Raw genomic sequence first — 14,072 nt, 5'->3', positions numbered from 1 at the left:
TTCAGTTGTCTACAGGCATCAATTATTAACAAAATGTGAGAATTATGGCCAAGTTTGTATGTGGAGAAAAAGGTTTAACAAGAATTCCACGCCCACCTGACCGGAAAAGGACTGTCCCAGCGGCCCTGAAGGCGTCACCGCTTTTAAGCCAGCGCACAGCCTTCACGTGCACTTCGCGGGCAGACATCACTGATTGCTCGGTTCGTATTTCTCTGACGTCGACGTAGTTGCTTTGACGTCACGACGCCAGCACAACAGGTGAGTCGTAAGGAAATGTTTTGATTATGTGGATTATAATCGATTATATTTTGGATTATATTTGATTATAGGATGAAAATACTACATTCAGGGGCCTGTGGCTCTAATGAGAAATGTACTTTTTGTGATATGAATTGTTTTGACACAAAGAAATGAATATGGAATTGAACTTGTGCCACATTTTATATGCGGTAGCGGCACAAACCGCTCTTCTATCTATTCGATGATTTATGTTTATTTATTCAAGGCTTTATGTCCCCTTTAGGGTCTCACCATTGTAGCTAGCTTCCTGTTTCCTCGTGAGTGTGTTTCCTACTGTATTGTGTGTGTGTGTTTTTGTGTGTTTGAGTGTGTAGGATTTGAGATGTTTTCTCATTTTTGTCACACTATTCCCACAAAAGTAGACAAGAAGAGAAACGCATCTCAGCCTGCTGTTGTACAAAACAAAAAGTTTTACTTTTCTACAAAATTCACGGTTTTTCTAACAACACATAGTCAGCATATTAAACACGAGATATTAAAAAAATGAGATAGCAGAATAGCAGATTGTAGCATTTGAAATGCTACATTTGACAGACACAAAGATTGTGTTTCTTTTTTTAATTTAGTCTTTCAGGTGAACGAAAACGAACACTTTCCCGCAGCTTCACACGCATGCGCTCACAGTCTAAGATGAAGACGATGCTGTGGCTCCTCCCACTGACCACGCTCATGGCGACAGCCTCGGACCTGCCCCTCCCCATGGAACCCCGACTTCAGTTGCCTTACGAAGGTAAAAAACGCACCTTTCCATCATGGTTGTGTACGTCCACTCAGACAATGATGGATTGATGGTGTCGTACGTCCGTTCGCACGATTATTAATGATGGTGATGTACAGTAAAGTCTCGTTATATCGATATCGGTTATATCGAAGTACTGCTTATTACTATTTTCATTTCCCGGCAAATTTCTAGTCTTTTATGATATACAGTAAAGTCTCATTATATCGATATTCTCGGGAGTCGGAAAAAATACCGATATAACCGGACTATCCATATATCCGATCCTGCGCCGAACTGCATTAAAAGTGGGCAATATGCACTCGACATTGTTCTATAGCAGGGGTGCTCACACTTTTTCAGCATGCGAGCTACTTTTAAAATGACCGAGTCAAAATGATCTACCCACTACAAAAATGCAAAACATCTATTTATTTTCAAACGTATTGAGGATTATTTGTACGTACAATGTATGTTGATGTACCTTACATAACCAAATGAGCCAATATTGCAAAACACACATAATTAACTATTAACATTTTTTGTAATTACCTGAGTTTACTTTGATGACTTGCATGAATTGAATCAGCCAGGGATGCATAGTCCGGACAGTAGCTGCTGATAGCCAGGTTAGCCAGGCAAACGCACTTCGAAAAAGACATTGTGAAAAAAAAAGTCCACCTCCCATTCCATATGGAAGTGATATGTTTTTATTCATTTTATTCATTTTAGTGACCATAAACTTTAGCAAGGGCTTAAAATCTGACGCAATTCGCCGACTAGCTTAGCACTTTGCATCGTTGTTTACGCATGAGCGGTGACCTAAAGGTCAAAATTCAGTTGTCATCTGACTGGTTGTCCTATATGTCAATCAAGTAACGGGGATGGATGATAGGCTGACATCGTAAGTTCTGCTGCACTTAGAGACGTTGTTTGATTTGATTGGTCACCCGAAGGGCAACATTCAGTTGTCATCTGAATGGCTGCCCTGTATATCAATCAAGTGACGGCATTGATGCTAGGATTATATATTTTTAATGTCACGCCGCGATCGACCAGCGATCGACCAGTACCACCTCCGCGATCGACCGGTAGATCGCGATCGACTTAATGAGCACCCCTGTTCTATAGTATAGAACAATGTCGAGCAGCTTAAATCAATCTTTGCTTAAGGATTTCAATACCAAAAAAGAACACGGCGAACGGCTGCTTCCAGTCAACTTTATTTTTCACACTTCCACCACCAGAGCACAGCACACACACCGATTCCCGCAGTTGGTTCTTCTGTTGCAGGCATGTGTTTGGCCAGCTATGTGGGGCGGGTTGAGCATGACCTGTGAACCAGGAAGTGTGGGAATCGGTGTGTGTGCTGCACTCTGGTGGTGCAAGTGTGAAAAATAAAGTTGACTGGAAGCAGCCGTTCGCCGTGTTCTTTTTTGGTATTGAAATCCTTAAGCAAAGATTGATTTAAGCTGCTCGACATTGTTCTATACTATAGAACAATGTTCAATGTTCAATTGTTCTATACTATAGAACAATGTCAAGTGCATTATTGCCCACTTTTAATGCAGTTCGGCGCAGGATCGGATATATCGACAGTCCGGTTATATTGATATTTTTTCCGACTCCCGACAATATCGATATAACGAGACTGTACTGTATGTCCATTCACACACTGATTAATGATCATAATGTATGTCCATTCGCACAATGACTAAAGTTATGTTAAATCCGTCAGCGCTGAAAAATGGGTCGGCTATGTACTGGGGGGGCGGCGCCACTGGTGGTGTCCCTGTGCTGCTGCTGGATGAAGACCAGGGCTGGTTGCTGGTCGGAGGGAAAGACCACGTGCACCTGCTAAGGTCAGACAGCGTGGATCTTCCCTGGCAGACGGTGAGATGTTTTTGACGTGTACGCAGCATGTTAGCGTGTATTTTTATACACCTTGATGAAAACACGGATGAAACTCAATGAAGACTTGACATTTATGATGTGTTACGCAGGTGCACTGGCCGGCTGCCCAAAGAGACGTGCAACACTGTCTCATGATTGGAAAAAGTCTGCAGGTAAGTAATGGTAATGGTAATGGTAATGGTAATGGTAATGGTAATGGTAATGGTAATGGTAATGGTAATGGTAATGGTAATGGTAATGGTAATGGTTTTATTTCATTTGAACATGCATCAGATTCCAATTAAGTGCATCCCATAATCAGTTCCCAGTTCCACATGTCCAAAAGGAGTAGGAAGAAGCAAAGCTTATTAAATCCTACCCCTCCATCTGGTACTTTTACAATCAGTAACTGATACATTTGTTTACTTCCTGCTTTCCATAATAGTTAATTTTTTTTTTTAATAATGTATCTCGTACAAGGTGATATGAGCATCCAATGCCATAATGGGTACCATAGTAAGTGTCAATATAGTGATATATATAGCACATCATGACTGGTTCAAGACTCTTCATCCTTGTATTTAGCAAATTTATTTTATTTATAAATTTATTTTATTAATTTTTATTAATTTTTATTAATTTTTATTAATTTTTATTAATTTTATTAATTTTTTATTAATTTTTATTAATTTGTTTATATTTTTTGTCTTGTACCAAAGTACGAGGTGATATGAGCATCCAAAGCCATAATGGGTACCATAGTAAGTGTCAATATAGTGATATATATAGCACATCATGACTGGTTCAAGACTCTTCATCCTTGTATTTAGCAAACATCAACTGCTTGTATTGTTTCTTGAATTGGCTCATCGTTGTGCATTGTTTGATTTCCTTACTCAATCCATTCCATAGTTTGATTCCACATACTGAAATGCTATGGCTAGCATAACGTAGTCCTAGCATAGAAGTGTTTCAAATGTACTTCTTCCCTGAGATCATATTTCTCCTCTCTTGTAGAAAAGTATTGGATGACATTTTTAGTTAATTGGTTATTTTTAGCCTCGTGCATTATTTTAGCTGTTTGAAGATGAACTATATCAGCAAGTTGAAGTATTTGTGATTTTAGAAATAAGGAGTTAGTATGTTCTCTGAATTATCCTTACTGGCCTTTTTTGCAGTACATTTAGCGAGTGAAGATTGCTTTTATAGTTATTAGCCCATATTTCCACACAATAAGTAAGATATGGTAGAACCAGAGAGCAATAAAAAGTGTGGAGTGATTTCTGATTGAGAACAAGTTTTGCTTTGTTCAATACTGAAATATTTCTGGCCACCTTAGATGTTGTCCAAACACAATGTTGAACTTTTGCTGTTTTTTTCAGAGCGAGTGCGCCAACTTTGTGCGTCTGCTGCAACCTTTCAACAAGACACATGTTTACGTTTGTGCCACAGGCGCCTTCAACCCTCAGTGTGGCCTCCTTCACGTCAACCTTCATACACCGGTTATATGTTATGTCTATATTCATGTTGCCTTGATAACTCACTGCACGCTGATGGTGGTACTCATATAGCACAATATTCATGCCGCAAAACACTGACATGCTATATGCTATATGTATGTGTCCTGCAGGAGGCGCTGTCATTGCTGCCTCACACAGTTGTGTCTGGACGAGGAAAATGTCCGTACAGTCCAAGGGAACCTTTCACTGCTCGACTGAGCGGTACGTCTCGCCCTTCACCGTGCCCCCAATCTGTAGCATCACACCACCGCCTGAGTTGATGGTTGTGAAGTTATGACATAATATCAACATCTAGCCCTGCCAGCTAGCCTTGGCATCAGCCAATTTTGGTATTGACCCAATACCAAGAACGTGACCCTAATGGGGACGAGGAGGTATGGAATAAAAATATGACATGTACCTACAGACACCGACGTGTACGCTGGCACATCTGTGGATTTCATGGGCACCAACGCTGCCATCTTTCGTACGTCCATCCAGGGTGCCGGCCGGCATCTCCGCACGGAAGCTTATGACCACAACTGGCTCAACGGTGACACACACACACACAAACACACACACATATACGTATATATCCGTTCCTTTAAATGGACTGATGTCTTCCATCAGTGCCAGAGTTCGTAGGTTCCTTCTCTATCCCAGACACACACCATCCCGATGACGACAAGATCTACTTCTTCTTCAGGGAGGCGGCCGTGGAGGCCGACCAGTGGGACCACAAGGTCTACAGCCGAGTGGCTCGAGTGTGTAAGGTATGTGGACGTCAGGTTTCTAAGAGCGTACGCTCTTCCAACTTCCTGTCTCCTCCTTCCAGAATGACGCAGGAGGCAGGCGGAGCCTGATCAACCGCTGGACCACATTCCTCAAAGCCCGGCTGGTCTGTTCGGTACCAGGTCCATCTGGGGTCCATACACACTTTGATCAACTTGGTAACTTATCAGAAACGTTTTCTACCTCTTCCACCCACGTAGTTTGACTTCCTCATCGCCGTGGACGCCATTTAAAATGCTCAGATACTTCAAATACTCAAATACTTCAAATACTCACTAGACTCTAGTCGAGTCTAGTATATAATATAATTATAGTATGGCTAGAATATAATTAGATAATGATTATACTGTATACAGTATACATGTAATTATTATAATATAACTAAGGATGTCCGATAATTATCGGCCCAATATCATCATAAAACTGTGATATCGGTAGATATCTGTATCTGTTTTTTTTCCCGATAATGAAAACCGAACCGACATCACAGTTTGTTCACATATAGTGCAAAACCTGTAGTTTTTGAACCAGTAACGGTTCAATCACTGTTAGTATGCAAATGAGCCAACACAGCACTGACTTGTGACCCATTAGACAACTAATAATTAACAACTAAAAACAAAGATTAATATAAAATTTATTGTTAAAACCTGGCCGTAGGATATATTTTTTCCCTGTTCATTTTTTTCTCAAGGAGGATGAGGAGGAGATACTGCGAATATACCATCAAAGGTTCTCCTATTTGAATGCTGGTGTACTAAAACAAGTTGCAAGATGCTTGGATTAGCCTGCTGCTGTGTTTAATGTAACTGTCAGGAACAGGTGACGTGTCCCATGAGGTGGCGTACTTGGTGCATGGCGCGCATTGTGGCCTCTGATGCGAAGTCCAGTCCTGCACATTTAAAGGCAATGAGAGGCGTTCATTTGATTGGTTGGAGGGATGAGGGTGCGCCGCGCTGCGCCTCGTCTATGAAATTATCATAAAAATAAATAATTTTAAAAAACAGATTTTAGGGAAACAAAAAATATCTACATACCTACAGTATACGTTAAGAATGAATGAATAAATTAAAAATGTTTTATTTTGTTATTTTATTTTTTCAGAGGACGTCTTTGTTCTGGAGACTAAAGATCCTCAAAACCCGATCATCTACGGAGTCTTCAGAACCTCCAGGTTCGTCCAGCTTGACATTCGTCAGTCCAGAATAAATTTTAAACAATAATATAAATAAAGAATAATAATCATGGCTGCACGGTGTCGAGTGGTTAGCGCTCAGGCCTCACAGCTAGGAGACCCGAGTTCAATTCCACCCTCGGCTATCTGTGTGTGGAATTTGCATGTTCTCCCCGTGCATGCGTGGGTTTTCTCTGGGTACTCCGGTTTCCTCTCACATTCCAAAAATGCTAGGTTAATTAGCAACTCCAAATTGTCCATAGGTATGAATGTGCCCTGTGATTGGCTGGCCACCAGTCCAGGGTGTACCCCGCCTCTCACCCGAAGACAGCTGGGATAGGCTCCAGGACCACCCGCGACCCTTGTGAGGATAAGCAATAAAAAATGAATGAATGAATGAGTTCTCCTCCTATTTTGTGTGGAAGTGGTAACTGTTTGGCTTCTTATTTTGTCTTTCCCCACCCTCGGCCATCTCTGTATGGAGACCCTTGTGAGGATAAGCGGTAGAAAATAAATCTAATGATATGTATAATATAAAATAAATGAATGAATAATTATAATAATAATAATGAGGTGGGGTACACCCTGGACTGTGGCCAAATGTTTTTTTCCCTACGTGTTCTCTGTCCCTCAGCTCGTTGTTTCGAGGCTCAGCAGTTTGCGTCTTCCCGATGTCGTCGATTCGAGCGGCCTTCAACGGTCCATTTGCGCACAAAGAAGGTCCCGACTATCGCTGGGTGGAGTACAAAGGACGCATCCCGTACCCGAGACCTGGCGCTGTGAGTTGGCTTTTTCCACATAGAAATATCACAGACATGATTTTTTATTGATTTATTATGTATACGGGCGGCACGGCGGTCGAGTGGTTAGCGCGCAGACATCACAGCTTGGAGACTAGGGTTCAATTCCACCCTCGGTTATCTCTGTGTGGAGTTTGCATGTTCTCCCCGTGCATGCGTGGGTTTTCTCCGGGTACTCCGGTTTCCTCCCACATTCCAAAAACATGCTAGGTTAATTAGCTTATCGTGAGGATAAGGAATAGAAAATGAATGAATGAATGAGTTCTCCTCCTATTTTGTGTGGAAGTGGTAACTTTTTGGCTTCTTATTTTGTCTTTCCCCACCCTCGGCCATCTCTGTGTGGAGTTTCTCCCCGTGCATGCGTGGGTTTTCTCCGGGTACTCCGGTTTCCTCCCACATTCCAAAAACATGCTAGGTTAATTAGTGACTCCAAATCGTCCATAGGTATGAATGTGAGTGTGAATGGTTGTTTGTCTATATGTGCCCTGTGATTGGCTGGCGACCAGTCCAGAGTGTACCCCGCCTCTTGCCCCAAGACAGCTGGGATAGGCTCCAGCGCCGCCGCGACCTTTGTGAGAATAAGCTGTAGAAAATGAATGAATGATTCGGTTGAGCTGGTTCCATAATTATACCTCTTGAGTGTTAAGTTGGTGTGTGATGAGTTTATTGTTCTTTGTAAGAACACTAACACATTCCAAAAACATGCTAGGTTAATTAGCGACTCCAAATTGTCCATAGGTATGAATGTGAGTGTGAATGGTTGTTTGTCTATATGTGCCCTGTGATTGGCTGGCGATCAGTCCAGGGTGTACCCCGCCTCTCGCCCCAAGACAGCTGGGATAGGCTCCAGCGCCGCCGCGACCTTTGTGAGAATAAGCTGTAGAAAATGAATGAATGATTCGGTTGAGCTGGTTCCATAATTATACCTCTTGAGTGTTAAGTTGGTGTGTGATGAGTTTATTGTTCTTTGTAAGAACACTAACACATTCCAAAAACATGCTAGGTTAATTAGTGACTCCAAATTGTCCATAGGTATGAATGTGAGTGTGAATGGTTGTTTGTCTATATGTGCCCTGTGATTGGCTGGCGATCAGTCCAGGGTGTACCCCGCCTCTCGCCCCAAGACAGCTGGGATAGGCTCCCCCGCGACCCTCATGAGGAAAAAACGGTAGAAAATAAATGAATGAATTTTATGTATAAACACATTATGGATACTATATGTTTACATTTCAATGTGTTATTGAATTAACATCTGCCTGATGTCTGGACATGTCCACCAGTGTCCCAGTGAGACCAATGATGCGCTCCATGAGTCCACCCAGGACTTTCCAGACGAGGTGGTGAGCTTCATGCGACAGCATCAGCTCATGTGGGAACCCGTCCTGCCTCTCGGCGGCAGACCCGTCTTCACCCAGGTCAACGTGTCCTACATGCTAACCAGGGTGGTGGTAGACAGGCTGGACATGGAGGACGCAACCTACCACGTCTTATTCCTCGGCACAGGTTAGCGGGAGAGAGGAGTAGATGTGTCCTTTTTCTACAGCATGTTTCATGTGTGTGTCCATCCTGCAGATGACGGGAAGGTGCTGAAGGTTGTGTCTGAGGTCAAAGACACATCAGAGATAGACGCCATCTTTCTTGAAGCGCTAACAGTTTTCCAGGTGAGATTTAAGTCGTCATTTTCTCTCTAGGAACAACAAGGAGGAATTTTATTAGACTCGTGTGAGGATCCTCTTACTTGGTCAGTGGGAAAAAGGTGCTGGGAAGTTTTGCGGTGAAGTAGTATGAGTCGGGTCGTCCACTTGGGAACATGACTACGCACTGCCTTGCCAGTCAGACCGGACCTGCTGTGGACTTCAGGAAAAGCAGTCGGGGTTGGATGATAGATAGAGACTTTCCGGATGCAGCCCAGGTGAAGGAAAGCCAACAAAGAAACAGGAAAGCAGCTGCACTTAAAAACAGGAAGTGAACCCCCATACGCCTCATTTCTTGCTCAAGTCCTTGAAAGGTTGGAAATTGAGCATAAATGTTATGTTATATTATATTATGTTATGTGATGTGATGTTGTTATTAGGGCTGTCAGTCAATACAAATATTTAATTGCGATTAATTGCATTTGTCCAAGGGCGGTCGAGTGGTTAGCCGCAGACCTCACAGCTAGGAGACCAGGGTTCAATTCCACCCTCGGCCATCTCTGTGTGGAGATTGCATGTTTTCCCCGTGCATGCGTGGGTTTCCTCCGGGTATTCCGGTTTCCTCCCACATTCCAAAAACATGCTAGCCACTCCAAACTGTCCATAGGTATGAATGTGAGTGTGAATGGTTGTTTGTCTATATGTGCCCTGTGATTGGCTGGCGACCAGTCCAGGGTGTACCCCACCTCTCGCCCGAAGCTGGGATAGGCTCCAGCACCCCCGCGACCCTCGTGAGGAAAATCGGTAGAAAATGAATGAATTAATTAATGAATGCATTTGTCCATAGTTAACTCATAATTAATCACACTTAATCGCAGATAAAAATAGGTTAGAATCGACCGATACGAATAACAGATGCAGTGTAAATGTTTAAATATAGCTTATGTAGTTTATTTCAAGCCAAAGCATTTATTTTTAGTCTTCTCACCTGAAAACCTGAATGAAAAGCAGCTTTATCCACCTCTGCTGGGTCCTTCCAGCCACATCCGCTGCCTTCTGAAGATGCAGCGGACTCAATCTTCTGTGCCCAGAGAGGAGATACAATATCAATGTGATATCAGTGTACACAACGTCTGTTTCAAACGCTCACTTGTTACGCGTCACACATCATCACGTTGGAAAATGAGTGTTACTTGTGTTGTTTAATCATCATCATCATGACTCTTTTTCACTGTTCTTTAGAGTCCTGCTGCCATCCACAGCATGAAGATCTCCAGTAAGAAAGTAAGCACTTTTTTCTATTCATACATACATTAATAATCAGAAGTCCATGAGTAAATTGGAGCTCCAGCAGAAATGGAAATCTCATTCTTCTTATTATGAAATAATGAGGTACGCAATCTTTACCTAATCCTATTGATTACACCTACAAATACTAGCAGTTTTGGATAAAAATAGCAGCCTGATGGACTATTTTACAACTTTGTTAAAATAGTGAATTATGATGCACTGATATTGATATCAAGCATGTGTATGTTGATTGTTCACTATGAACAAACAGGAAGCTTAGCCGTATGCAGTAATGTAAAAAAATATATGCAGTAGTGTAATAAACATATGCAGTAATCTAAAAAAATATGCAGTCGTGGAATAAACATATACAGTAATGTAATAAATCTAATAAACCTATCATACAGTAATGTAATAAACATGCAGCAGTGTAATAAACATAAACATGCAGTAATGTAACAAACATATGGAGTCGTGTACTACTGTACTCACAATAAACACATGTACTATTGTAATCACCATATAATAAACATATGCAATAATAAACATGTAATAAGCATACAGTAGTGTAATAAACATATAATAAACATTATTATTATGCTTTCCATCCCTTCCAGCAACAGCTGTACGTGTCCAGCAAAGGGGGCGTGGCCCAGCTGGCGTTGCAGAGGTGTGAGTTGTACGGCGCTGACTGCAGCGACTGTCGCTTGGCCAGAGACCCGTACTGCATCTGGGACGGACAGACCTGCTCCAGATTCTTTGCCTCCAGCAAAAGGTTGCTCCACAGAGGATGAGGGGCGGGTGGGGGTGGAGGTGGACTTGTACTTCCTGAGATTGTGACAGTTATTTACAGACATTTGATGTACAATGTACACTACATTTCAGTCATTTACTATGCAGATACAGTCATTTACACTACATTTGCAGTAATTCACACGCCATTATGGTACATTTTGACCGCATTTCATTCAATAACGCTACATTTACACAACATTGCAGTAATTTACTGTACAGTTACAGTCATTTATAGTATGTTTACAGCAGGGATCTCAAACTCAATTTACTTGGGGGCCACTGGAGCTCTGGGTGAGACTGGGCCGCATCAGGTTTTCCCCCCCAAAAAAAACGCATTTATTAAAAACAAAAAAAATTAAAAAACTTTGCTTTGGTTCCAATTTTCTACAATAAAAGCTCTGATAAAACATTCCACTGTTCTCAAATATCTTAATTTTTTTTTCTACACAAAATAAGATGAAAAATAAATAAACAAATCAAGAATAAAGAAAATCAATCAATCAGTAATAAATAAATATAATAATAATAATAAAATGGCAAATAATAAAAACTTAAGAAACCACATATAGTTGGTGGGTAGACAAATGATTTTTTGCAGATTAAAATGAACAAAGCATTATTAGAGCCCTGTAGACATGACAAAACACGACTATAGTCACATTTATACTCTTTTTATTTACAACATATTGCGCAACTGCAGGGTCTTGAGACACATGCTAACTCGCAAACTAGAGAGCTAGCGACCTAAACGGTAGCCTTCAAGTTATTTCCTTTAAACTTACATATCCAAAACCTTACCACTTCCCCACGGATAGGGAGGATAACTATTAACAGTTATTTAACCTTTAACATGAACATTAATCAAACGTAATAATTTTTTCTGGGTACATGATACCATACAGCATCCATATCAAACTTGTGCGGGCCGCACTAACATTAAACTTTCATATCAAGGCGGGGGCCTCAAACTATTTGGCCCGCGGGCCGCGTGTTTGAGGACACTGATTTACATTATATTTCAGTCATTTTGTGTACATTTACACACATACACCCTACATATACACCACATTTACACTACCTTTAAGTATATTCACAGTGCATGTACCCTACATTTCAGTCATTTGCAGTATATTTACATTACATTTACACTGCATGTCAGTCATTTACAGTACATTAATATCTACAGTTATTACAGTTATCTACAGTTATTGTAGTACATTTATAGTCATTTACACTATCCAAAATGTACGTTACAGTACATTTTAACCATGTTGAGGTACTCACCACTGATCATTGATCATGTAAGAAATCTTTTTGGCCAAAAACAACTTTGTTTGTGGAAAAATATAAATATATAAGTTTGTGTGCATAGATTATGATATTCACAACATTGAAGTGTTCCGAACTGTGTGTGTGTGTGTGTGTGTGTGTGTGTTTATCAGGAGGGCCCGGACTCAGGACACAACGTATGGCGAGACCTGGAGTCATTGTCCAATCACAGATGGCCGTAAGGACTCTTGTTTGTCATCCATCCATTTTCTACGATTCGAACCCAGGTCTTCCTGACTGTGTGGCCTACATGCTAACCACTCGTAAAATAATAGATTAATTTGATGATGTAAATATGAGCTAAAGCAGAACTATTGTTATATTGTGGCGAATATGTGGCGGCACGGCGGTCAAGTGGTTAGTGCACAGACCTCACAGCTAGGGGACAAGGGGTCAATTCCACCCTCGGCCATCTCTGTGTGGAGTTTGCATGTTCTCCCCGTGCATTTGTGGGTTTTCTCCGGGTACTCCGGTTTCCTCCCACATTCCAAAAACATGCTAGGTTAATTAGCGACTCCAAATTGTCCATAAGTATGAATGTGAGTGTGAATGGTTGTTTGTCTATATGTGCCCTGTGATTGGCTGGCAACCAGTCCAGGGTGTACTCCACCCACCTCTCGCCCGAAGACAGCTGGGATAGGCTCCAGCACCCCCCGCGACCCTTGTGAGGATAAGGAATAGAAAATGAATGAATGAGTTCTCCTCCTATTTTGTGTGGAAGTGGTAACTTTTTGGCTTCTTATTTTGTCTTTCCCCACCCTCGGCCATCTCTGTGGGGAGTTTCCATGTTCTCCCCGTGCATGCGTGGGTTTTCTCCGGGTACTCCGGTTTCCTCCCACATTCCAAAAACATGCTAGGTTAATTAGCAAATGAATGAATGAATGAATGAATGTTTTTTCTTCAGCTTGGAACTCCGTGGAGGTGAAGGCTGTGTATGGCGTGGAGGGAAACACGTCATTCATGGAGTGTGTCCCACGCTCGCCACAGGCGGAGCTTAGGTGGACGCTGCAGCAGCAGAATGAAGGAAGTCATCTGGTGAGATCCTCCACGCCGCTCAACAGCTGCGATGCCACGCTGTCTCCTTGCAACGTGCACGTTAGCTTCTTATTTGAAAATGACAATAAATTCCCGCTTTTTTTTCTCAGCTTCGTTCATGCAATGATGAGCGCCACATCCACACTAAAAGAGGGTTGCTGGTTCAACGCCTCCAACTGTCCGACGACGGCGTCTACACCTGCAGTGGCTCGGAACTCTCCTACAGCCGCGTCGTGAGCCGCTTTCGCCTTCACGTCATCCCCGCTCACCGCCTCCACCACGGGGCCCGAGGCGGTCCTAACCGGCAACCTCCCGCCCCAGCCGCCGCAGCCGCCGCTCTGCCTGCAGTCTCCAAGGACCAGAAGATAGTGGAGTATTGCCAGCAGATGTGGTTCCGAGAGAAACGACGGCAAAACAAAGTCTTCACACTGAAACTCAAACATGACAGTAGAAAAAGTCGCGTTCGGAGGAACGAGTCGAGGTTCTGATAATCAGTCCGAGTCACTTGAACAAAGATGGCCCCTGGGGACAACATGAACAATGTGACTCTGACTCTGACAATGCTCATGTTTTTATGTCTATATCACCAATAGGCTTAGCCAAAATGCTAATAAATAAAATGCCCACACAACAATGTAACAATGTTGATTTTCCATCAGAATGGTTAACACTGACGTTTCAATGCAAAACAAATGCTGAATCAACGTTGCCAAACTGATGAAACTTGACATTGAAACAACGTAGTTGAGGATTTAGAGTTCTGTGGGAGACCACCTGGCTGCACGGTGGACGAGTGGTTGGCACGTGGACCAC

General features: G+C 42.3%; 1 protein-coding gene across 1 annotated transcript; it reads left to right on the top strand.

Annotated features, from left to right (window-relative positions):
• Positions 1-154: 154 nt before the first annotated feature.
• On the top strand, positions 155-13,880 carry LOC131106351 (semaphorin-3D). The gene is made up of 18 exons (XM_058055314.2): positions 155-258; positions 867-1,030; positions 2,757-2,911; positions 3,022-3,084; positions 4,294-4,413; positions 4,542-4,632; positions 4,838-4,963; positions 5,041-5,183; positions 5,246-5,360; positions 6,307-6,376; positions 7,011-7,155; positions 8,457-8,679; positions 8,749-8,837; positions 10,053-10,094; positions 10,718-10,875; positions 12,338-12,402; positions 13,129-13,259; positions 13,370-13,880. Exons 2-18 carry the CDS (start codon positions 913-915, stop codon positions 13,745-13,747), a joined length of 2,232 nt encoding a protein of 743 aa, XP_057911297.2. The 5' UTR covers positions 155-258; positions 867-912; the 3' UTR covers positions 13,748-13,880.
• The last annotated feature ends 192 nt before the right edge of the window (positions 13,881-14,072 follow it).

The sequence above is a fragment of the Doryrhamphus excisus genome, linkage group LG18, assembly GCF_037039965.1.
Source record: "Doryrhamphus excisus strain RoL-2023G ecotype Guam linkage group LG18, RoL_Dexc_Guam_v1.1, whole genome shotgun sequence".
NCBI classification, from domain to species: Eukaryota; Metazoa; Chordata; class Actinopteri; order Syngnathiformes; family Syngnathidae; genus Doryrhamphus; species Doryrhamphus excisus.
This window is presented reverse-complemented; position numbering and strand designations above follow the sequence as displayed.